We start from the raw sequence: 23,818 nt of genomic DNA on the forward strand, positions 1-23,818 counted from the left end.
GACCAGTAAAATAATACCAGTGAAAAAGGTAAAATTATATTGTGATCAGGTTTACATCTCCAAAGTTTCCTTAAAAATCGGAATAACATGAACAACTTGAATTGTCTTAAGAAAAACAAGTGCAATTTTATCAATATTAGGCCTCGGTTTATCAGTTTGTCATTTACACATGTGCATTACAATCACACAAAACATTTAGTAACAGGCAGAATATTGGTAAATTGCATTTACTTTTCTTAAGACATTTCCATTTGTTCATATTTGTCCAGGTTATTCACATTATTTGTAAAAGTATAGTTTGGTAATATAATCATTTTCATGTAATTTTATTTTTTTACACCAAAAAACAGAGAGACTTTGGGGTTGTCATAATTTAGAGGTTATAATGATAATATTTTACTGGTCTAACCCATATGAAATCTAATTGGACTGTATGTGTCTGTGTGTGGAACCTGAATTAAAATGATTTTGACATCATTGATTGTTAATATCTTCAGTGTAATTTTTGCATTTCACAAATTCATCCTGCGGGCTGGATTGGACCCTTTGGCGGGCCAGATTTGGCCCCCGGGCCGCATGTTTGACACCTGTGCTATAAACAATAAACAATATAAATGTATTTTCAGATATCTAAAAAAAAAAAAAAAAAAGAAAAGAAAAAAAGTTGCACATTTGTATAGTCTTGGTAGCTTCAGACTGTTGTTGCACAAATTTTCCAGAAGGTGGTGCTGGAGTATCTCCGTCTGAAGGAGGGGTTTTCAGTCCAACACACATCTCCTCACCCTTTAAAAGGTTGATCTGAGGACAACATTCTCACAGAAACTGAAATTCCTTTCTTTTGAGTTATGTTTAAAGATTAGACAAGATCAATTTAAATCAACAAATCTGAAAATAACCTGCAACATCTGAACAGCATCTGAACTCCAAATATTATATTAGCACTAGAGCTCATATAAATGTGTGTGTTGCCAATGAAAAGCCAGGTTATTGCATCAGGTATCAGGCTAGTTTTCACTGCCACTTACTGCAGAATCAATCAGAGCAACCATTGTGGAACAGCTGATTTTTAACCTATTTCAGCTCCAGAGGAGGAGACACTAAATTACGTGTATCAGAAGGTATCGAAGAGTGTGAAATCCAGCTTTAATGTAATATTCAGAGCCTTAAGTTTCACAACAGTTGCAAACAGGACAGTGAAAACTCCGCCACTGAGTAGACCACTTCACATGCTTTATTTCAGCACCCAAAATAATTAAAAACATCTCGATTTATTATACATGTACAAAATAAGTACAGAATCTCTCTTTTAAACCATGAAAGTGGGTCTGCTTCAAATTCTTTTTTAAGAAACCCTTCGCGAAAAAGACATCAACAAACAACATAAACAACAGGGTGGGAGATGTGTGCTGTTTTTTTTAGTGAAGAGGAGTTTTTCCACAGGGGCAAACAGACATAAAGATCAACACTGAACACGTGGGCAGGGAAATGATATTGAACCAGAGTCACTTGCTTTTTATCTACAAAGACATGGATTGCATGCATAACATCTGCAGTGATCGTCTTTTCAGAGGAATTCCATCATCGAACCAACACTTAAGAAGAAAACAATTGCATTGCATAGACAACAAGACAATGAGTCAATTTAGTAGCACCAAAGGTTCTGCAGGCATTAGTGGCAATGATTACAGTATGACAGTAAAAAAAAATATACTGTCAATCACCAATAACTGGACCTCATTGAATTGGTAATAGCACCTTTGAATGTTGTTGATTCCCCCCTAATAGACTTGTGTGAAAAATACCATTTAAGAAAAATTGGGGGTGACTTCTTGTTATGAGGTAGCCATCTACATATTGCAATGAAGGTGAGTTTCTTTGTCCTGCTCATTTGGTTGTCACTTTAGTCTGAGCAACTCTCAGGTGTTTCTTTTCATGAATTTAGAACAAGAAGACACTTCACACTTTTTACAATTTATTTAACACCAGAAAATGGTACATATCATTGGTTGTTTTCAATGTCCTTCCGCAGTGGTAGAAAAAGGCAAAGGTCACCTGTGTTTCATTGTGTGTCTGGATTTTTTTTTCTCAATATCCGGGGGGAAATTTTACACAAGTATATATTATTTTCTTGTTGCCAGTGGAAACAAAAGATTCTTTTTAAAGTGTCCTTGTGGTTGTTGAAAAGTAGCAGTCCCAAAACTTCTCATGATTTGGACAAACACCGTCTTCAGTAGAGTGGTTTTTAAGCATGTGGACCAATGGCAGCCGAATGAGTTTTGAATGCATAGAAAAAGGATTTAGAGATGACTGCTAGAAAAAAAACAACAATGTCATGTCCATATTTCTTTCATTTTTACAAGAAGCAAACGGGGCCAACTTCAACGCCAAATTCCTGATCAGGTGCACCAACATCCATAGGAGCAATGTCAATGATGGGCAGGCGAGATGTTTTTGATGTCTTGTAGTCGATGACTGTCTTGCCCCATGTGCCAGTGTGTGACTGCGGATTAAAGGAAAAGGGAACACATTTAGAAAACAGTGAAGTGTTTGTCCAATGTTTCAGTAGATCAAAGTTTCAGTGCAAAGACAGGAAACGTACCGTGCAGCCATCCTCGCTGACGCTGTATGTGAAGCGGCTGTTGCCCTCGGCTCTGATCTCGACATCGTTGGAGCCCTGGAGAAGCAGAGCCTTCTTCAGGTTGCCCGTGGTGGAGTCCATGTAGGCAATGCTGTTCTTGCAGTGGTATGTGACGTTCTGAGAAGCCTGGTTGGCCATCAGACGCATGAAAGTCATCTGGATGCTGACATCCTCGGGATCAGCTCCATCGCTGCCATACTGGAACTGCAGAGTGAAGAGGAGGGAGGAGTTTGCAGAATTTAATTCCACCCTGATAACAGTATATCAAATAATAAAGATCAACTCTGGCTCTGTCTTCTCACCTGGAATCCACCGGTCATGGACTCGCTGAACCAGATGTGCTTCTTCTCTCTGGCATTCCTGCTGAGGTACCAGTTCTTCATGGGGATGCTGGTCTGGGATGGGTAGATGCAAGTCTCGCCAGTCTCCATGTTGCAGTGGACCTTGATGGCGTCCAAAGCAGAGCCCTGGTTGGGGTCAACCCAGTAGGTGCCTGCAGAAAATGACAAACAGTTTCACGCTGTGCTCATCTTCGATTTAATAATTTATTTGAAGGATCAGGTATGATTCATGATCAAGGGTCTGGGTCCCCCATAAATCACAGGAGAGTATGTGAGGTTTTATGTGCTATTTTAAATATTGAACACTTTATTTTTGGTCCTCATTCAATACATCCAAAAAAGTTTTTTTTATTATACAAAGACAACCTATTGCTGTGTGTGTGTGTCTGTGTGTGCGTGTGCCAGTTGGGGGGGGGGGGGGGGGGGGGGGGGGGGGGTCCTTAGATACAAGTTGGGTTGGTTGTATAAGAAGAAAATATCAGGTTCCACTGTATTTAGGCAGAGACTTGTACTCACCGCTCTTCCACTCGGGGTGGCACATCTTCAGGTCACGGCACATGCGGGCAGGGCTCTTCTGGGTGCCGTCTGGACTGCGGATCTTCTCGATCTTCTGGGTCAGGGTCTTGAGAGTGGTGTCAACCTCCATGTCGCGATCGCGCATCATGTTGGGCTCATCGGCACGGTAGCCTCCACGGAGGGGATCAGGGGCCTTCTCCTGAAGAGGCTGGCTGATGAAGTCGAATCCACCGCCGGGAGGTCCAGGGGGTCCAGCAGGTCCGGGAGGTCCAGGAGGTCCCTGTTTGGAGAGAACAAAGTTTTACAAACTGCACCCACAGTCATATGACTATCCAAGTCTCAATTGTAGACCAACTTACAGCAGGTCCCATCTCTCCATTGCGACCACGAGGTCCAGGAGGTCCAATGGGTCCAGGCATGCCGTTCACACCATCCTTACCAGGGGAACCGCTGGATCCAGAAGGTCCCTGTAAAACAAAAGCATCAGGGTCACTTAAGAGAATCCAGAGACAAACAGAAGCCATCATTTTGGAACAGGTGAACTTGACCTTACATCCTAAACTTTGGCAAAAATAGTGCCATTTCACTTTGGATTTTACCTATCCTAAATTTATATAATTTTGATTTTTTGTTTTTTATTTTTTATTTTATAGATAAAATTTAAAACAGAACATCACATCATTTTTTTCTATTATTTGATTTTTTGTGTATTGTTTATCATTATTATCATTATTTTTCTATTGTTTGATTTTTTTATATGTGTATTGTTTATAATTATTATTATTATTTTTCCCATATGTTTTGTATTATGTCTGTGTCTGAAATAAACTAACCTAACCTAACATTATAACACTTAAAAACTGTAATGTTAATCTCCTCTTGTAGTTCATAAAGGTGTTGGTATATTCCTTATTCTTAAGTTGTACATTATTAAACTGAATTGTGTTCAAGGGTAAAAGTGTCAAGTGTCAAATGTTATGATATGGTTAGTTTAACATGTATAATCTCTTTACATTGAATATTTGGGGCTTTCTAAAACATTAACAAACTCAGTCACATCTGTATTGACCATTTTTTCCAGTCAATGAAACTGAAACATCCAAAGCAAACTCTTGTACTGACACCATCAACAGGACAATTAATTATAAGCATGTGTTAACGGATTTCTTCAGTGTGACAGTTTGTCAAACAGCTATACTCACTCTGGGTCCAGCAGGTCCGGAGGTACCAGCGGGTCCTCTCTCTCCAGCAGGTCCCTAAAGGCAGATGAGGGTTTTAACTCCGTATTAAAAAGCTTCATATTTTATTACTGAATGTAATTGAATTAATATGCAAGATGATGGTGAACAGTGGTAGCCGTAGCAACACAGTTGTCCACAGTCCTACATGTTCTGCTAATGTAGAAGTTACTTACAGCAGGTCCGGGCAGACCCTGCATGCCAGTGAATCCTCTGTGTCCTTTGTGGCCTCTATCTCCAGCCTCACCAGCCTCTCCTCTGTCTCCCTTAGCTCCAGCAGGGCCCTGATTAAAAGCAAATGCAGGTTAACGTTTCAGGTCAGCGTAGATAGGATCATTTTTCCGATAATATTTCTGCAGTATTTCCAAAGAAGTAGTTCATTAACGTACAGCAGGGCCACGAGCACCAGCAGGGCCACTAGGACCGGCGGGACCAGCAGGGCCCTAAAGAAAGAGATAATGAACAACTCATATCAAAATGAAATAATAACATATATCATATATGTGGGTGTAAACAAGCAGAAAGGGTTCTTACGCTCTCTCCACGGTCACCAGTCTTGCCAGAGGGACCAACAGTTCCAGGGGCACCAGGAGCACCAGGGGGTCCAGGGGGTCCAGCCATGCCAGTCTCACCACGGTCTCCCTACAGTAGCATTAAGTAAGAATTGAGATAGCGCTAGGAAGATAATAGGTAGCTATTTCTTCGACATGCCGGTGGAATTTTATTTATTTTATTTATAATACATAAAAATCCCAAAACTTTCGCTGAAGTTACAAAGCATCAATAGAAAAATTCAGGGGAGAAGAAAAATCAACATTTTTAGCAATGCTCATAAATATTTTTTTTGTTTGCTTGTTTTTACAAAATTACAACACTCAAGAGATGTGATTTACCTAACGTGTTACAGCACTATGAGGTTTATTTCTCCTCAGTCACATCTCTTCTGGGTCCATTTGATGCTACATATTCAAAATGATAATGTTCTGATCTGTCCTACGTGTATTTATTTATATTTCTAACCTCCATGTTAGCATTAGCATTGATATTCACACTCCTACTCCTACACAGGAGGTAGCTGGACTGCTCTCCTTTTTGTGATATAATAATAACAACGAATCCAGGTGTCACTGAACTGTTAGTGCACATACATACAGCTGCGGAAAAAATTATTAGACCATCGAAAGTCATCAGAAACAATGGTTATGCAATCAGGTACTAACGCCTGTGTGTATCATGTGAATAAAGCAGACAGAAAGGAAAACATGGAATGCCTAAAAGCACTGTTTTTGTCAGTACAATGCCATAGATATTGATGTAAGAACTTAAGTGATTTTGGTTATTATCAAGAAAACATACAAAATGGCTAGATGTCAGGTCTGAAATTAAACTCTAATAAGATATTTTTGCTGTTCTCATTATATTTGTCCAAACAAATGTACCTTTAGTTGTACCAAGCATTAAAATGAACAAGAAACTGAAGAAAACAAGGGGTGGTCTAATAATTTTTTCCGCGACTGTGTATGGTTTAACATTGATTTACTGGGCCATTCTCTCATGCATTGATTATCTGTGGTTGTAGTTGTTAACATGTAGGGTTACCTTAGGTCCAGCAGGTCCATCACGTCCAGGGGCACCATCGTGTCCAGCAGATCCCTGTCACAAAAAAATGAAGGTGGTCAAATATTTAGTGTCGCTTACCACTCAAACATTATGCAAGCTCTGCCTGTGTTTGTGAGGTACATGTGAATTGTTTCCATTCCTCATTTAAATAGTCTAAATGTTTGATTTTAATTCTGACTGGTGACACAGAGTACTGACGCCTCATACCTCACGACCAGCCTCTCCAGGGGCACCGGACAGTCCAGGAGGTCCAGCAGGTCCAGGGGGTCCACGCTCACCAACAACTCCGCTAGGTCCCTGCTTTCCAGGCTCACCCTGAACAAAAGACAAGACAGATCAGTTGATCTGAGGAGAGCTTTCACATGTGTGTATGTAATATACAGGTGTATATTTATATATGTATTTATATGTATATGTACAAGTTTCACTCCGTTTCAGTTGTCCCAAATGGGTACAGTAAGTTATAAACTTATATCTTCATATATCCAGATAATTATGTGATATGTGACCTATTGGTGTAATATACTTTGACAAAATCACATTTGATATAGAAGTATGTGAAAGTGTACATTTTCCTTTAAATACGCAGCACATTTGAGAATTCTGAATGTATGCCACTGCTTATGGATGGACAAATGTATTGTTTTCAAAGACTTACACTTGGTCCGGGCAGACCAGAGAAACCACGCTCTCCACGCTGTCCAGGCAGACCTACAATACCACGCTGTCCAGCGATACCTTGGGGTCCAGGGATACCAGCGGGACCCTGCACAAGAGGACACAGTCATCAGTTATCAGGTTCATGTACACCACAGCTCATTGAAGAACTTGTTTCTTCAGAGCTGAAAGAGGCTTTCCAGACAGCACACAAATGCATGCCTGATTCTCTATTACAGGGGTGTCAAACTCATTTTAGTTCAGGGGCCACATTCAGCTAAATTTGATCTGAAGTGGGCCGGACCAGTAAAATAATAACATAATAACCTATAAATATTTTTTTTATATGCAAAAAAATAAGATTAAATTATGAAATCATTTACATTTTACAAACGATCCAAACAGAAAAGATGTGAATAACCTGAAAAAAACTGAAATTTCTGAAGAAAATGGGAAGAAATAAGAAGAAAAATGTGATCAATATTCTGCCTCAACTTATAAGTTATAAGTTATAAGTTGAGGCAGAATACAGATCTGATCTGTATTGTGCATTACAGATCAGATCTACCAAGACACAAAACAGGCAGAAAATTGTTAAAATTACACGTATTTTTCTTTAGACATTTCAGGTTGTTCATATTTGTTTAAGTTATTGATGTTTTATTGTTAAAGGATATCAGAGTTTAATGTTCTTTGCAATAAATCAAAGAGAAGAAACTGGAGTTGACATTATTTATAGGCATAACGTCTTTTTTTTTTTTTCTTTTCACATTAAACCAGGAAGAACATTAGGAGTCCTTATGTCTAGGTTATTATGCTGTTATTTTTGAGTTCAACACCCTTGCCTGTTAATATCTTCTGCACTTGGCAAAGTCATCCCTCAGGCCAGATTGGAACCTTTGGCGGGCCGGTTTTGGCCCCCGGGCTGCATGTTTGACACCTGTCCTCTATTACAAGGAGAGTTTACCCCTGGTAGTGTAAAATATTATGTTCTAGGCACTTACAGGGGCTCCATCAGCACCAGGAGATCCCTTCTCTCCAGTGAGTCCAGGAGCTCCAGCAGCACCAGCCTCACCAGGGCGACCAGCAGCACCAGTCTCACCACGAGCACCTCTTGCTCCATCTTTGCCAACGGGTCCAGCAGGTCCGGGGGGTCCAGAAGCTCCCTGGAAACACACAGAGAAGGTAAGTTCCTCTGGTATCACTTGACATCTGAGTTAATCAATACAGACCCTCTGTGTTATTCTGTGTTAGGGTTAGGGTTGGGTTAGGGTTGTTTTTTGTATTTTACTTTATTTTATTGCATTTTATCTCATCATATGTTATTGGTAGTGCATAGTGGAGGATATGGTGAAACTCACAGCAGGGCCAGAAGGTCCAACTCTACCAGCGGGTCCGGGGAAACCGGTAGCACCCTAAAAACACACACAAACATCAGTGAATCACAGGTGAAATGTCATTTATTCACAGTACAAGTTGGGTAGTAAGTAGTTACACATAAAAAAAGCACTATGTAACAAAATAGTAAAATAAATATAATTGTAATATGTTACAAGTGATTAAAATTAATGCATGATTTTTTGGCTTTATCACGAAGCTGCGGACATACATCCAACTAAAAAATACATATAAAACAGAGTTTTATGTCAGCGCAAATTTGACCAGGAACCAAAGGTCCCTAATTGCTCAGCTGTGAACAGGAATCCTTCCCTTGGCTTTAGAAACTGGGAGATTTACCCAAACCCCAAAAGAAAACAGACTTTGTGGACTGTATGATTTGGGGGAAGTGGAAAATGAATCACATTTTCTTTTGTATTGTCCTCTATATGATGAATTGAGAGCCTCTTTGTTTGATGACATTTTTATCTGAAATCCTGATATGTTCTGGTGCACTGATGATGACAAGATGAAACGGTTGTTTAGTTCAAATGTATTTAAATTAGCATTATTTGTTTGTAAAGCCTGGAAAAACTGGCAGATATGTTTGTTTAAATAGGTCAGTATTTTGTTTTGTTTATATACTGTCCCTATTGTCTGGTATTTGATCTTTGGTTTGTATTTATGGTGTCTTATAAGCCCATGGAAGGGCTGGACATGTCTGTATGCAAGACACAATAATAAAAACATTCATTCATTCATTCATTCATTCATATCGCCCACGTTGAATCATTTATTAAGAAGCAAATAAAAAGTAATCAAACATAAGTTATATAGCAAGAAGATGTAATTAAAATAGTTACATAACTGATTACATTTGAACTAGTAATCTGTAATTTATTATTTTTACAAAGTAAAGTAACCATCCAAACACTGTTCATAATAACATCTAGCATTTTAATGGCATACTTACAGGGGGTCCAGCACCACCACGAGCACCTTTGGGTCCAGTTGGTCCAGCAGGTCCCTGTTGACATGAAAATTTGTTTGTCAGGAAGGTAAGTAACAGGATCATCAGCAATTATTGTTTGTTAACACTAGATGACTCTCTCCTCAGCAAAACTACAGAGCTCAGTATTTATTCATATTGAATATATACCCTTTTCTAACTGACCAAACTGAAATTATACATAGTTGTGTAGTAACAGAAAAAGATGTTGTATCTGTTGTAGCTAGAGGGTTTTCCATAATTATTTTACGTTTATTAATGAAATTAGTGAGGTTAAAGTTATTAATGTAATATGTGGGCAGACCTACCTGAGGACCAGCACCTCCAACAGGTCCAGCAGGTCCAGGTGCACCAGCATCTCCCTTGGGTCCAGTCTCACCAGTCTCTCCCTTGGCACCAGGCTGACCATCAGCACCCTAGGGTGGGATAATAACAGAGACTGGTCAGGGCAGGTTTTGACATCAAAATGCAAGCATTAAGCATAACACAGAGTATTGTATTCTAGACCTTATACACCACAACTCAATTCAAATTAATTCACAATAATGTCATTAAAATGTAATATATTATTTAAAAAAAATACTAACAGGAGGTCCAGCGAATCCAGCAGGTCCAGCAGGTCCAGTCTCTCCACGCTCACCCTAAAACCATAGATTAAAAAGAATTAGAAAAGACAAGCACTGTACATACTGACTTATTTATGATTTCTCCTTTTTCTATTCGTGTTTCAATCATTACTTTGTCTGAATTCATAATGGATGTCAATGGAAATGATAAAAACTGATTTCTCTATCCAGCCTTTAACTCACTACATATGTTATGCTCTCTAGAACAGGAAGGACAACATGTTGTGTTTGTTTTCCAGCTTTTATTCAGGTGCTTTTTTGGAGAAGAACTTACAGGTGCACCACGAGGTCCAGTGGGTCCAGCAACGCCAATGGCACCAGGCTCTCCCTAAAACCAGAAGAGGATTAGAAGGACAAGACATGAACAGACAGGTATTTTGATACCCAAAGTAACTGAGATATGCATAAAAAATGTCAAGTGTTCTCAAAAGTTGAGTCTGGTCTTACCTTCTCACCCTGAGCACCAGGAGGTCCAGGCAGACCAATAGCACCAGTCAGACCACGGGCACCGTCTTTGCCAGGGGCACCATCAGGTCCCTTTGGACCACCATCACCCTGAGAAAAGAGTAGATGCAGCATTTTAACCCATGAAAGTTGCATGTGTTAGATATAACCATGATGGTAGTATATACTTTAGCATATATTTTTGTTTCTATGCACTTAAAACTCAACTGAACCCTCTTTAATGAATTCCCTGAAATGGATAAAAGTCACACAAAAAGCCTAATAATTCTCTAGAACTGACATTTTATCTAACATTTTGAAAGTTTTGTTGCTTTATATATACCTAAGGTCAATGTCTCATAAGAAATAACACATGGGATACCAAGTGAATAAAATGGCCATCATTGGTATTCATCAAATTTAATGATTTTTTTTTCCTCCAAATTTTACAAAACATAATCACAAAAAAGGAACTTACTCTCTCTCCTTTAGCACCGGGGAGACCAGAAGCACCACGCTCACCGGGCATTCCCTGCATACCAGGAGCTCCCTGACCACCGGGGGCACCAGCAGCACCAGGCTCTCCCTGTAGACAAACAGAAATAAACATTACTGTGCATTCATACGATCTACTGCAAATTAGCACAAGTCTAAGTATCTGCAGAAATCTATAAACAACAATGTGAGCTGAACCAAACACAAATAGACATATGTAAAGTATCTACTATAATAGGAAATTATATATAAAACCAAAGATTCCAAATGGTTGTAAAGGTGATGTATGTGACTTTTGCCTTTTTCTGTCTTTTCATTATTTGAACGTAGTGATGCCCCTGCTGGCCCATCCATGTCTGACAGGTTACATGCCTGATGGTCTGCAGTAGGAACTCTAATATTGGAGTTTGGAATTTATTAAATATCTAATTTTAGTGATAGTCATGTTATTGTATAAGAGCAGAAAGCTTCATTCACTTGTGTTTTTAAGTTGGATTACTAACTGAACAATGTGCATGTATTCAGTGTTGTCTTATGTTAGATGGTGGGCTCAAATCAGAGGTCTTTTAAAGTTTTTCAGGTCTTGTGCTGCAAAGTAACATGTTTCTTTAACTGAGAATGGTAAGCGTTCATATCAGGAATATTTCCCCTTAAGTTTTTGGAATGTTTTGCAGTATAACAGTATTTCAGAATTTCTTCTTCAAGAAGAACTTTATAACCTACCTTAGCACCATCGTTACCAGAGGGGCCAGGAGCACCACGGGCTCCAGTTGGACCAGCAGGGCCAGGAGCACCACGCTCACCAGGGAAACCTCTGTCGCCCTAGAGGAGAGGAAGGACACTTATTTGTAAACACCAGACATTCAGCATGAAGGGAAATGGCTTCATTCTAAAATGTTTGTCTGTGTATGTGAGAGATACTCACTCTTGGTCCAGAAGGTCCAGGAGCACCAACCTCACCAGCAACACCCTGAAAGGGAAGAGGTTTTAAGATTATCATGAAATCCAATTTATTGTGACAGTCATAGAATGTGAATCTCTAAATATACTGTTGAATTTTGTGTTTTATATAGGAGCACAGTGCACTGTGAGATTAAAAACATCATGAGCAAAGGAATCATGGAATGACACAACAAAAATAAGCCAAGAAACATGAAGATTTCTGATTTTATAATTCCCTGAGACTCTTACCTGCTCACCAGGCTTGCCAGTCTCACCAGTAGCACCCTGAGGTCCAGGAAGACCCTGCACAAATATTCAAGAGGAAATGTTAGGATTGACAAAGTCAGCTCTTACAAAGACCAGTAATATATCAACAAAATAACACAAGGCCATTATTAAAACCCTACCTGGAATCCAGGAGGTCCAGCAGGTCCTTGCTCTCCCTTCTCTCCAGCAGGTCCCTGAACAGGAAGAAGAAAAGAAAATCAACAGAAGCTTTTATTGTTGTGATGCTTTCTTTTTTCATAAAGTTCAACTATGGTTGGATTTATGGCAATATCCTGTCATGAAGGTATTAATGTAGAATAATTACGTACAGCAGCACCAGAAGGTCCAGGAGCACCAACATCACCATCTTTGCCAGGGGCACCCTGTGAGCAGAAGGATTCCAAAAACCAGTTCACTACACTGTTTGTCTACATGGATAATCAGCTCATTACAGATCATTTTAAAATACTTACAACAGCGCCAGTAGCACCAGCAGGTCCTCTCTCACCAGGCTTACCACCCTCACCCTGTTGAAAAAGAACATTTTTTAGCACAGCTTTACCTGTGGAAAATGTATATCTCAGAGTTAATGACTCACTTTACAAACCTCTGTTTTAGCATTTGACAGCTAAATTAGCAGGACTGTTAGGGTTAGGTGACTGTTAACTTACAGCAGCTCCCTTGGGTCCAGGGAATCCCATAACTCCAGGCTGTCCTCTGGCTCCAGAAGGTCCAGGAGGTCCAGGGCGGCCATCTTGTCCAGGGGCACCCTAAATAATATATATATTTTTTAAATTGACTCTGACTCTCATATCTTGATTTGAGTGTTTAAAGCTATGAGTGCAACTGCATTGAAAACTGGATTTAGTGACAATAAAATAACTCATAAGGGCAGTCAATACAGTCTGGAATGTCAACACTTACAGCAGGTCCAGCTTTGCCATCGGGGCCAGGGCTGCCAGGGCTACCAGTCACACCCTAGGGTAAGAATGCTCCAAATTAGTACAATATGAAGCATCTTTAATATAATTAAATATATTAGACACCGTGACAACAATACCATCTGGTAAAGACTTATGTCCTGCACTATATGCAAACGAGTCAGATTTTTTTAAAAATACAATGAGTGAAATCTTGAATCTGAGTTAATATTTTTAGAACTTACCTTTGATCCAGGGGCACCAGGAGCACCGGGGCTGCCAGACTCACCAGTGGCTCCCTGAGGTCCAGCTGGACCAGGGGCACCACGCTCACCAGGGGCTCCCTGTCATAAAAAAGAGGAGTGTAAAAAATGTGCACAAGACCTAACTGTGAAGTTCTATAGCCTAGTTCTATTCAATTACAAAGTCTGGCAACTGAATGTTTTGTCAACAATAGTTGTGAACATGAAAACTTTAATCAACAAGAAACAAATTTGACTGATTTTTTTTACTGAGCCCTAGTTTCAGGCTTCTTCCATGGACTCACCTTGCCACCAGCAGCTCCATCAGCACCAGGAAAACCACGAGCACCAGGGGCACCCTGAAAGAGAAAGCATACACATCTAGTGTCACTAAATAGGATGTAAAATACTCCAATCCCATAGTACAGGTGAATTCTCCAGGGAATATGAAAACATTAAGTGACCTGTAAATGTAAAGCACTGACAGAGATCTGACAGTTTCTTACCTGAAAATGACAATACGTCATTTTACACAGGGGCTCAGCATGAGCTAATATTAGCTAATGTTATATTCTTCTAATGCAACCAAATGGATTTAGAGTCTGTCACTCATGTTTCTGTGTTAAAAATAGTACCAATCTGTGCATATTTTAGAGACATAAATAAACATACACGCTCTCCAGGGGCTCCACGGGGTCCAGCACCACCAGGCTCTCCGCGAGCTCCTCTCTTTCCTTCCTCACCAGAGGGGCCAGCAAGTCCCTGAGGTCCAGCAGGGCCCTGAAGGAAAAAGAAGGTAATGTTGCTCAAAATCAAACAATGATAAGCAATTATAATTATAACAGAATCAAAGTGTTGTCAACAACAGCAACAACTTACAGGCTCTCCTTTGGCACCAGGCTCTCCCTTAGCACCAGGAAGACCATGGTCACCCTGTTGGCAGAAACACACACACATTACATTTCTGCTGTTAGGTCACTATCAAGGAATAAACCAAAAAAAAAAAAAAATTCAAAAATACATCTATTTTCTACTTACAGTGTTACCCTTGGGGCCAGGAGCACCAACAGCTCCCTGAGCTCCAGCAGGACCACGAGCACCAGGGAAACCAGGAGCACCAGCAATACCAGCAGGGCCCTATGGGTCAGAGACAGAGTGTCAGAACACCTGGTCCACAGGTTTGGGTATTTTGTAAGTTTTGTCAAATATTAACTTGTGATCAATACTTACAGGAGCACCCTTAGCACCAGGAGAACCATCAGATCCAGGGGCACCCTATTATTAGAGAAAAAAAAATACCATCAGTCGAGTCCAAACAATAAAACTTTTGCTTAAAATTGCATTTTAATGTTTCCACGCCTAAATATGACACTATAGATATATCCATTTTATACTCACAGCAGATCCAGCGGGTCCAACAGATCCAGGGTTACCAGGCTCACCACGGGCTCCCTGGGGTCCCTCAGGTCCACGGCCTCCCTGAGGACCAGTCTCTCCCTAAGAGAGGAAACCAACAGCTGTAGGTTTAATATCATGTGCGTTCTTGTGAATAAATCTGAGACAAAGAAGGCCCTTGGGGATGTAAACACTTTCTATGGGTTTTTGAAATTATGATTAATTTATTCACAAATCAATTACTTAGATGAACAAAGATTATTTTTTTAAAAATCATATCTTATGTTCTGAGGAGTTTGAATCGGGATAAGGACACTTCATGCTAGTTTGATAAAGAATATAAAAAGTAGACAAAACTAGAATCTAAAGTGGCCTAGTTACTGACTGCTGTAACATCACTGACACCTTTCCTATGATCTTACTTTTTCTTAAAGTAACGCAGGTGTGTGTGTGGCTTTATGGTAATAGAACCTCCACTGATGGAGAATGGAGGGAGGGGCAGCAATGACAATATGCCAATAGAGGTGTACTGATGCCATCTGGTGGCTGCAAGGTTCATGGAGCATTCAGATTATTAGAGTAAACCTCTTGTTTTCAGTTTTGCATGATTTAACCAATATTTGAGGGTGGATTTTAAAAATTAGTGAAGATGTTGTGTCCAATTTGGTCTTATTTTCAAGGGAAATAATCCTATTAAGATTAATCCAGCAGGTTCAGAATTATCAACATAGAGTTAAATGACCCATACAGACAGTATACATAATCCTTATTTTAGCATTAATACTTAAAAAGAGGACATGATGAAGTAGTTTGTCAGCCATATTAGCAAGGATGTGAGGAATGATAGAGAAAAACTGCAAAATGGAACTGCCTCACCACACCTATTGACATTTAAGCGACCTATGGCATTGATCTCTTGGCTTCGATAATCTCTTGATCATTTGAAGACCTACCTTAGCTCCAGCACCACCGGGGAATCCAGGGGGACCAGATGGGCCGGTGGGTCCCTAGAAAATGAGGACAGCCGACGTTAATGACAATCACAGTGCACAAAATAGTCAAAAATCTGGTAGAATCCAATCAATGAATCAATATAGTACGAAACATAAGACTTACAGGAGGTCCAGCAGCGCCAGTGTTGCCATCGTTACCACGAGCACCCTGCAGAGGAGAAGTAGATGAGGTCAAGGTGATGTCAAAGTATAATCATTCTGACCAATAGGAACTGGCTGCATGAACCAAACAATACTATGTCCTAAGTAAAACTACTCATAATGAATAAGACTGGAGGTCTGTTGTAAAATTGGATGATAAAACTTACAGCAGGGCCAGGAGGTCCAGGGCGGCCTCTCTCGCCAGGAAGACCACGAGCACCCTGGGAAAAAGGACAACATAATATCAGTTTAGAGTTTATAGCCATGAGTCAGACTAAGCAATGTCTGCATCTCATTCTGTACTATTTCCATTAAAACAGCTTCAAGGCCTACAGAGATGAATATCACATCAAGGCCAAAACTGACAATCATCATTTCACAACATCTCAGTTAAGATAAACACGTACCATAGCACCAGGGACACCATTCTCACCAGAGGCACCAGGCTCTCCCTGTAGACAAAAACAGGAACAGAAAATGAGCTCTGACACATTTCTATTGGAATGACTGTACCTGACTGGTCAGCATAGCGAGTTTAACTGCTGTCCTTGGTGAGCATTACCTTGGGGCCAGCAGGACCAGCATCTCCCTTAGCTCCATCCAGACCGTTGAAACCCTACGCACAAAATTAATCCACATGATTATTTAAGATAAGACTCATAATAGCACTGCAATGGTTGAAAACATCCTATAAGTGTTTTGGTACTCACTCTGTGTCCCTTGATGCCGGGGAGTCCGGGAGTTCCGGGGAATCCACGAGCACCCTGCATGAAACAAAAAATAAAAATGAAAATTATAAGCACTACAGAATGAGAATTTTTGAAAACTGGATTTCTTTAGAACTAAAATGCTATCATTAGAATTTTATGTGTCTGATCTCCTATCTGTATAAAAAAAGTATCAAAAATGATCTGAATTATTCTGATGTAAATTCTGACAACACTAGAAATATCTCTTGACATTTGTCCTTGATGGGCATCACTCACCTGGGGGCCAGCAGCTCCACGCTCACCTGGGCGACCAGGTTTGCCAGGCTCACCCTATCGAAACACGCATAAAGCAGGTTAACATATGCACCCATATCTCAACTAACATTTAAAGCAGATGATAGGATCTGATAAATACAGCAGGAAAACTGTGAGACATTTATACAGTTAAGGTCGTTTTTTGTACATTGTCCATCAAAACAACTATAAAATACAATATATTCTGTACTATTAAAAAAAAACATGTAAAGAGACACAAGTGGGATCAAATGAACAACAAATTACTTACATCATCTCCATTCTTTCCAGGGGGGCCAGAAGGTCCACGAGGACCCATGGCACCCTAAAAATACAATAAAGAAACAAACAGGATTAATAGTTGAGTATATAGGCTGCAGTTAAGGGCTGTATGCATGCAACACAATCTGACAATAGCATTAAATAAAGGGGCAACTATCATGACAATTAACAAACTGAACAGTGTTGTGTCGATGGGTTAGTAAATACAAGTACAGGAAGCAGAATGATAAAACAGATTATCTGTTGCAAATTCATATTTTATTCACATTTTCAACTTAAACAGAGCTCTCTATATAAGTTTTAACACCATGAGAATTTGGGTACACAAGACACAGTTTCATTGTTTCATAACTAATCTGAAGATATTACACAAAATCATCATTTTCATGTAAAAGGAGACTATTTTGTATACTCACAGCAGCACCAGGCTCACCGGGCTCACCAGGGGGGCCAGTGAAACCCTGAGGACCCTGAATGACAACAAGAGAAGCAGATCAATGTAGTGGTTCTTTAATGTTTCTCCATGTATTCACAATAACATGCTGAACTGTACATGATGATGACTCAAAGATGAAAACATCTATCATCATCTAAAAAAGTCACAAAACTGATATCGTAATACTTACAGAAGAGCCAGGGGGTCCAGGAGGACCACGAGGACCCATGGGACCCTGTTAATTGGAAGATGAGAAATACAATTAGATTGTGTTTACAAGTCCATATCTACACATGCATGCATAGCTGTGGTATGTTTGTCTGTAACGGTGATCCAGGAAAGAGTCTTCCTACCATTGGACCAGGAACAGGTGGGCCGCTGGATTTTGAGGGGTCAGCATAGCTCATTTGAGGAGAGAAGTTCTGTTAAGAGAAAAGAAAATGAGAGCATTAAATCCCCTTTGTACGTCAATATATTGTAGTGATTTGGATCTGAGATGTAGAATCAGGTGCCTGAAAAGTCTTCTTGCAAGAGTCACTTTAATGACTTTACAGTTATTTATTCTGGCAGTTTCATTATGAGTTTAGTGTCATTGTGACAGTGTCCATTTAAAGCACTGAACAACTGAACCCTGAGCCTAAACCTGAGGACCAGAGTCATGTCTGGTGTCTTATTGCTGAAAAAATCATGTCAGGAAATATCCAACTTCCTTCTGTTTATCTCTCATGCACTTTACCACTGTATTTATTTGATATCTGCCTGTGCAGGTGTGTAAGTAGGTGTGTAAGTGGGTGTGCATATGTGTGTGTGTGTGTGTGTGTGTGTGGGAGTGAATGACTAGTGAAGAGCTTCTAAATTTCACTGTGTTGTACAATGCAATGACAATAAACTATTCTATTCTATTCTATTCTATATATCAGTTGATCTTCTCTGTCTATTTTAGTTCCTTAAAATGGTGCAAAACAAAGGATAATTAGTGGCATTGGTGAATAATTTGATCATATGAGGAATAACAGATGGTTATTCAGGCTAACATGGATTTTTACTGTCCGGCTCAGTTGTTAATACATTGTCGTCATACAAACTTCCTCCTCAACTTCCCGGAAGTTATGATTAATGAGACACTTACTCCGCCAAGGCCAGGGGGCCCAGGGGGGCCGGGTGGGCCTGGAAGACCAGGCTGTCCGGGGATTCCGTCATTGCCAGGAGGACCAGGAAGACCCTGTAAACAAAGGACAACAGGCATAGTCTTTTAGCAATGTCTCCATGTATCATCTGTATATGTACATCATTTAACATTTGCCTTCCAGAAAGTATCAAAACTCACTGAAAACCATGTCAGTCAACCTATATTTATATCAGTTATTAACAATGTAATCATAGCAAATACATGATACTGTTAAAATATACATGTTCAATATCAGTAGCAATGTTTGATTATGGTTTTCTATATCATGGTCTTCAGATACTTTCAGATTTATTTATCCAAAATTAAATTATAGCACAACACTGATGGATATTTTGAATCATGAAAATCTTGAAAAATGTTGTAAATTGCTTCATGTTCAAGCTGTTTTGTATGTTTTTACATTACTTCTACTTTTATTAATATGACATCTCTCTTCTTTCCTGTTGTTTGATAGTTGACCTTTGAACTTTTAATGGCCTAGTGACCTTTTGACCTTTTTAACAAATGAAACCAGAGCAATTACGTCAATGGAGCCTCAATGGGATTTCAATGTTTTAAGAGCTTCATCAGCAACTGTTGGATATATATTTATATTTTTAGTCAATAGCATGTCAGTTTAATAATAAGCAAATAAGCCCCTAATAATTCATTAAATTACAATACATTTTCTGTAACTTTCAACATTAAAATATATACACAAACATGAAATGCAGCACAGTTACCAGATCATTACTAACATATTTTTGAGACTGTGTGAATCCTTGCTACATTTCATCTACGCTGTAACCAGTGCATTTGTAAAATACTGTGGTGTGTTTTCTGGAACTGATGCAGCTAAACTGGCTTAGCAAAAAAATAAATAAATAAATGAACAAGACTAATTTAGTAATATACACTGACATTTAGTAGCATTTACAGGAGCTTTCTTTTTTGGGACATAATATACCAGCTAAATTAAAGTGTGAAAGGATGTGCGTTATCTGGAACCTACCGCATCTCCCTTGGGGCCATCATCTCCCTTTGTTGGCTATGAAAAGACAGGAAAAGCAGAGTTAGGCCTTACTGCTGCGCAAAACAATAAAGTGCATCATCTACCCCATGGCTATGACAGCATCTCCTAAAAAAGATCAATGCAAACTTTCTATACTCTAAATAATCAACATGAATATATGTCTTTACCGTAGTAATTATTGTATATTTTTACTTAAAAAATCAAAGATTAAGAAAATGGGTAAATACCTCAAAGGGGATTGGCTCCGGGGCTCCTACAGAACCAGAGAAGGAGAAAATGTAAACATCTCTCGAATAATTAAAAGAAACATAAAACCTAATTTATGACATTTACAATTACATCACTCGTCAAAACTACCTGTAAAATCCTGGACTTGTAGAAATAATAGTGAGTGATTGAATGAGTAATTTGCAATTTCTCACTCTGGGCATGTTGATGTTGATCTAAATGTACAATATAACTATTTAACAGGTGCAAAATACATAAAATTATGTATTTAGAGATGTGTAGCTGATGTTGTATGTTGCTCCCTGCAGTCGTGTTGTGAAATTGCATTATTTGCCAGACTTCACCAAAGCAGGTATAATCCAACAATGCCTTTGGTTTAAAAAAAAAAGAAAAAAAGAAAAAAAAAAAAAAAGGTAAATCCAAGTGTTTCTTTTGTGATTGAAAATCCTCAGGTAAGCAGGAAGGCTTAAGGCCTCAGTTCCATTTCTGGCCAAAGACTGATGTAAGGTGAGACACACTGGGGGGCGCCACAAAGCTCAGTGAACCACAAAAATGCTGGAGAGGATCAAGGGGTAGTACCATCATCGGGGCAGATTGGGCAGCACTCTCCATCTGGGATGATGGGGTCGGCGCAGTCGGATGTGTCCTCACAGATCACCTCATCGCACATGACGTTTCCACTGTCACAGACGCAGATCTGGCAGGGCTCTGGTTTCCATACATCCTTGTCGTTGTACAACTGTCCGCCTAATGTGCAGCTGCCGAATGGGCCTAAAAGGAGGAAAACATGGTGAGAGCGGGCACCAAAAAAAGACAATGTCCACAAAACAACCTGTTAAATATGAAGTAAATGTCTGGCACAAACATAAAAATATGATTCGTCCTCGTTCTGCTTTGCATAGTGTGTCTGATTGAACTGGTAACACATGCACAGGCTCACATCATATGGAAAACAGATGTGTTGGACTAGGCCACACACTTTCCAAGCTTTACCCAAACCAATTAAATCCAAAAGAAAACAATCCACCTCTCACTATATCCTATTTTATATTATATGCATTGTTTGCTCATTTTTGTCTTCAAGCATAAGACCATTCATCAGTCTGTGATGTTTTAGAGAAGCTCTGCAAAAATCATGCAAATAGGCAGTTTATGCAGTTAACTTTGAATTAATCTGACATTTGTGGAGAAGTATCAACAGAGGCTGCACATCATCATCATTATCATCAGAAATTTACTAATGACAGGTTTCGAGCCTTGATGGGAACACGACCAAAGTACCTCCTGTAAGTACTTCATGTCAGATGAGTACATAAAAACTGTGAGTGGAAATTCACAGGTGGCCTGGTCACATCACAGCTGGTGGATGTGGGCCTTCAAGTGGTGAGAAGGGGTGGTGATTTGGAGAATGATTGTGCAGTTCCAGTACAGGCCACGTAGAGGCGCTGTTGACCCACAATACGAGGTCTTCCGCACCCTGGTGATTAATTGATGTCTAGACCTTTTTGGTGGCGACGTCAGACTAAAGCAATTTTTCCATAATCCACTTTTAATTCCATTCTTCTTTTTACTGAAAACAAAAACTAAAAGATGTGAGAGTTTGAGTGTAACTTTCTGTGCAGCTTTATTGTAAAATATAATACTATAAAGGCTGAAAAAGATGTGTGCTACTTATGATTCTGCACTTTTAAACGAACTACCCACAAAATCCAGATGCTTTATTGTTAAATCTATAGTAATCCTTCTTAGATGTTGCAGAATTAGTTGCCATATGTAATGGAGTGGGGATGCATGCTTTTAAGATATTACTTTTAAACTCAGATTTTATGAAATAAAAAAATGTTGCGTTCCAGTGCTTTTAGTCTTGATCTCTGCGTCAGCTCTGTTTGAACCCAAATGTCTTGCCATTACGCACGAAAGACTGTGCAGCTGCTCTAACTCCCCTCTGGTTTGCACTCCAGCAGGACGCACACGGAGCAAGTATCTGCACGTCGCTGAGAGCAGCAGACAATAAAGAAATCCCGATCTATAAATTCCTATTGGATTCCAGATCTCCAAAGAAAAGACACCAATGAATCAAAGCCCCATCACTGCCCACTGGAGTCAGGTATCCCACAGAGCACAATCAGTTCCAGCAAACTGCTCAGCATCCTTGAGGGCTATCCACATCCTGAGGGTGCCACAGTTCCAAAACTACTCAAATCAATGTTTGAAAGTGATACTTACTATCATCCTCGCCTTGAGCTCTCGCCAAAAGCACTGTTGCGCTGAGCAAAAGCGCTAACCGAATATCCACAAAGCTGAACATGTCTAAATATTAGACATGTAGATTCTTTGCGGCAAGGGGAATCCTGTTCTCTCCTCAGACTCCACTCATATACGGTAGGGTCCGGTCTGTGCGTAACTCCAATCCAGACCCTAGCAGAAACTCCCTACTGCCTAAACAAATGACTTAGCTTGGCTTTTATATGCCAAAACTTTTGGGGAGGTCCTGTGCGCACTGGACAACTTGTACATGTTTCAGTCGCAGAGTCCCTCCTTCATCATGGAGAGGGGCCGTCTCTAAACATGTCAAACAAGTTCACGTTTCAGCTCCAACGTGGATGATGAGCGCACACATCATTTTACGCGCCGGCACTGTTGCGTTCAGACGCGTTTTATCGTCTTCTTGTTTTCTGTGGAATTTATAAACTGAACCTTTTTGCCTGTTTTTAAACTTTTGACTGTTGTTATGGGATACAATGTCGTCGCTGACTTGTAACCCTCTGGATTTTGGATGATATTATCTGTTGGATCGTCATTAGACACTGATTGGGCTTGATGTTTAATTATTAGGAATATGGAAAGCAACTCAGGCCTGGTTGGTACAGGATAGTCTGTTTTAAAGTTACTTAAGCATCAGCATTTAAAAAGAACAAAACTTAATAAAACATGTTTATAGTTGGATTAACTATGTGTGAAGATACGCGTGGTTTAAGATGGCAAGCGTGCGCATTTACGCATGGGGTGACCAATCCTAACATCCTTCTGTGTTTCTAAATGTCTGCTTTTCCAATCATTTGAACGTTAAATGCGTTTTTCCCATGGGCCTACACACACCTAAAATGTCACACACCTAGACCCGTAATATCCATGTCTTTATCTTCTCATATCAGTTTGTTTTATGGAAAAAAAAAAGAAAAAAAGAAAAAAAAATCAAGAGACAAGCATTTTATAAACAAATTGGAACATATTTAAGGATCTGACTCTTTCTCACTCCCTTTATAATGTGTCTATGTTTGTAATAAAATGTAGAATCCACTAAAATTCTACATGCAAATTAGAATAATAAGAGTGCCATTAAATCTGGGGCAGACTTAACAAAGCTGTAAAACTGTGTAAAACAACCAGTATTATAATCATCCTTCCACCATCCCTATCTCTAACATCACGACCATCCCACGATGTTTGAGAAAAGGAGGGAGGAAAAGAGAAGAAAATCTGGCACATCCACAAAGCAGTCTGGTTAAACTGTGGACACGTTGCAGCTTCTACAACTAGAGTGGCCCAGTTTGACCTTTCATTTACTCTATGCTGTTGTGTCTTTTTAACTTGCGACACAAAAAGGGAATAATCAGGCTTTATCCTGACTTTAAAGTTTTCACGAATAACCTTTAACATGTTGCACATACTGATTTTTTTTTTCTGAAGATATGTGGATGTTAATGTTCATACAGTGTCAGGTTGAAAAGTCCTCTGTGTTTTAGGATATGGCTTCAGCTGTAGAGAAAATGAACAGTTTGCGGT

The 23,818-nt window shown here is 39.6% G+C and overlaps 1 protein-coding gene across 1 annotated transcript; it reads right to left on the minus strand.

The window, feature by feature from the left end:
- Window positions 1–1,209: 1,209 nt before the first annotated feature.
- Window positions 1,210–22,479, minus strand: col1a1b (collagen, type I, alpha 1b). The gene is made up of 51 exons (XM_030122058.1): window positions 22,259–22,479; window positions 20,612–20,803; window positions 20,032–20,057; window positions 19,784–19,819; window positions 18,733–18,825; window positions 17,957–18,025; window positions 17,794–17,838; window positions 17,584–17,637; window positions 17,157–17,210; window positions 16,868–16,921; window positions 16,592–16,645; window positions 16,444–16,497; window positions 16,289–16,333; window positions 16,049–16,102; window positions 15,844–15,888; window positions 15,681–15,734; window positions 14,731–14,829; window positions 14,563–14,607; window positions 14,371–14,469; window positions 14,212–14,265; window positions 14,005–14,112; window positions 13,638–13,691; window positions 13,336–13,434; window positions 13,095–13,148; window positions 12,842–12,940; window positions 12,644–12,697; window positions 12,500–12,553; window positions 12,311–12,364; window positions 12,153–12,206; window positions 11,887–11,931; window positions 11,685–11,783; window positions 10,945–11,052; window positions 10,470–10,577; window positions 10,297–10,350; window positions 9,984–10,037; window positions 9,705–9,812; window positions 9,361–9,414; window positions 8,372–8,425; window positions 8,015–8,176; window positions 7,012–7,119; window positions 6,561–6,668; window positions 6,333–6,386; window positions 5,268–5,375; window positions 5,123–5,176; window positions 4,910–5,017; window positions 4,698–4,751; window positions 3,855–3,962; window positions 3,496–3,775; window positions 2,941–3,131; window positions 2,600–2,842; window positions 1,210–2,500 (listed from the first exon to the last, which is right to left on the minus strand). Exons 1-51 carry the CDS (start codon window positions 22,338–22,340, stop codon window positions 2,354–2,356), a joined length of 4,347 nt encoding a protein of 1,448 aa, XP_029977918.1. The 5' UTR covers window positions 22,341–22,479; the 3' UTR covers window positions 1,210–2,353.
- Window positions 22,480–23,818: the final 1,339 nt, after the last annotated feature.

This window comes from Sphaeramia orbicularis, chromosome 19 (assembly GCF_902148855.1).
Source record: "Sphaeramia orbicularis chromosome 19, fSphaOr1.1, whole genome shotgun sequence".
NCBI classification, from domain to species: domain Eukaryota; kingdom Metazoa; phylum Chordata; class Actinopteri; order Kurtiformes; family Apogonidae; genus Sphaeramia; species Sphaeramia orbicularis.

Bases quoted from the DNA above. Each gene is read 5' to 3' on its own strand.
- col1a1b (XM_030122058.1), bottom strand. From the start codon at position 22,340: ATGTTCAGCTTTGTGGATATTCGGTTAGCGCTTTTGCTCAGCGCAACA. The intron at 12,207-12,310 runs GTAGGGTTTTAA...ATATTTGTGCAG, and splicing joins CTGGACCTCCTGGATTCCAG to GGTCTTCCTGGACCTCAGGG. The intron at 11,784-11,886 runs GTGAGTATCTCT...CCTCTCCTCTAG, and splicing joins CTGGACCTTCTGGACCAAGA to GGCGACAGAGGTTTCCCTGG.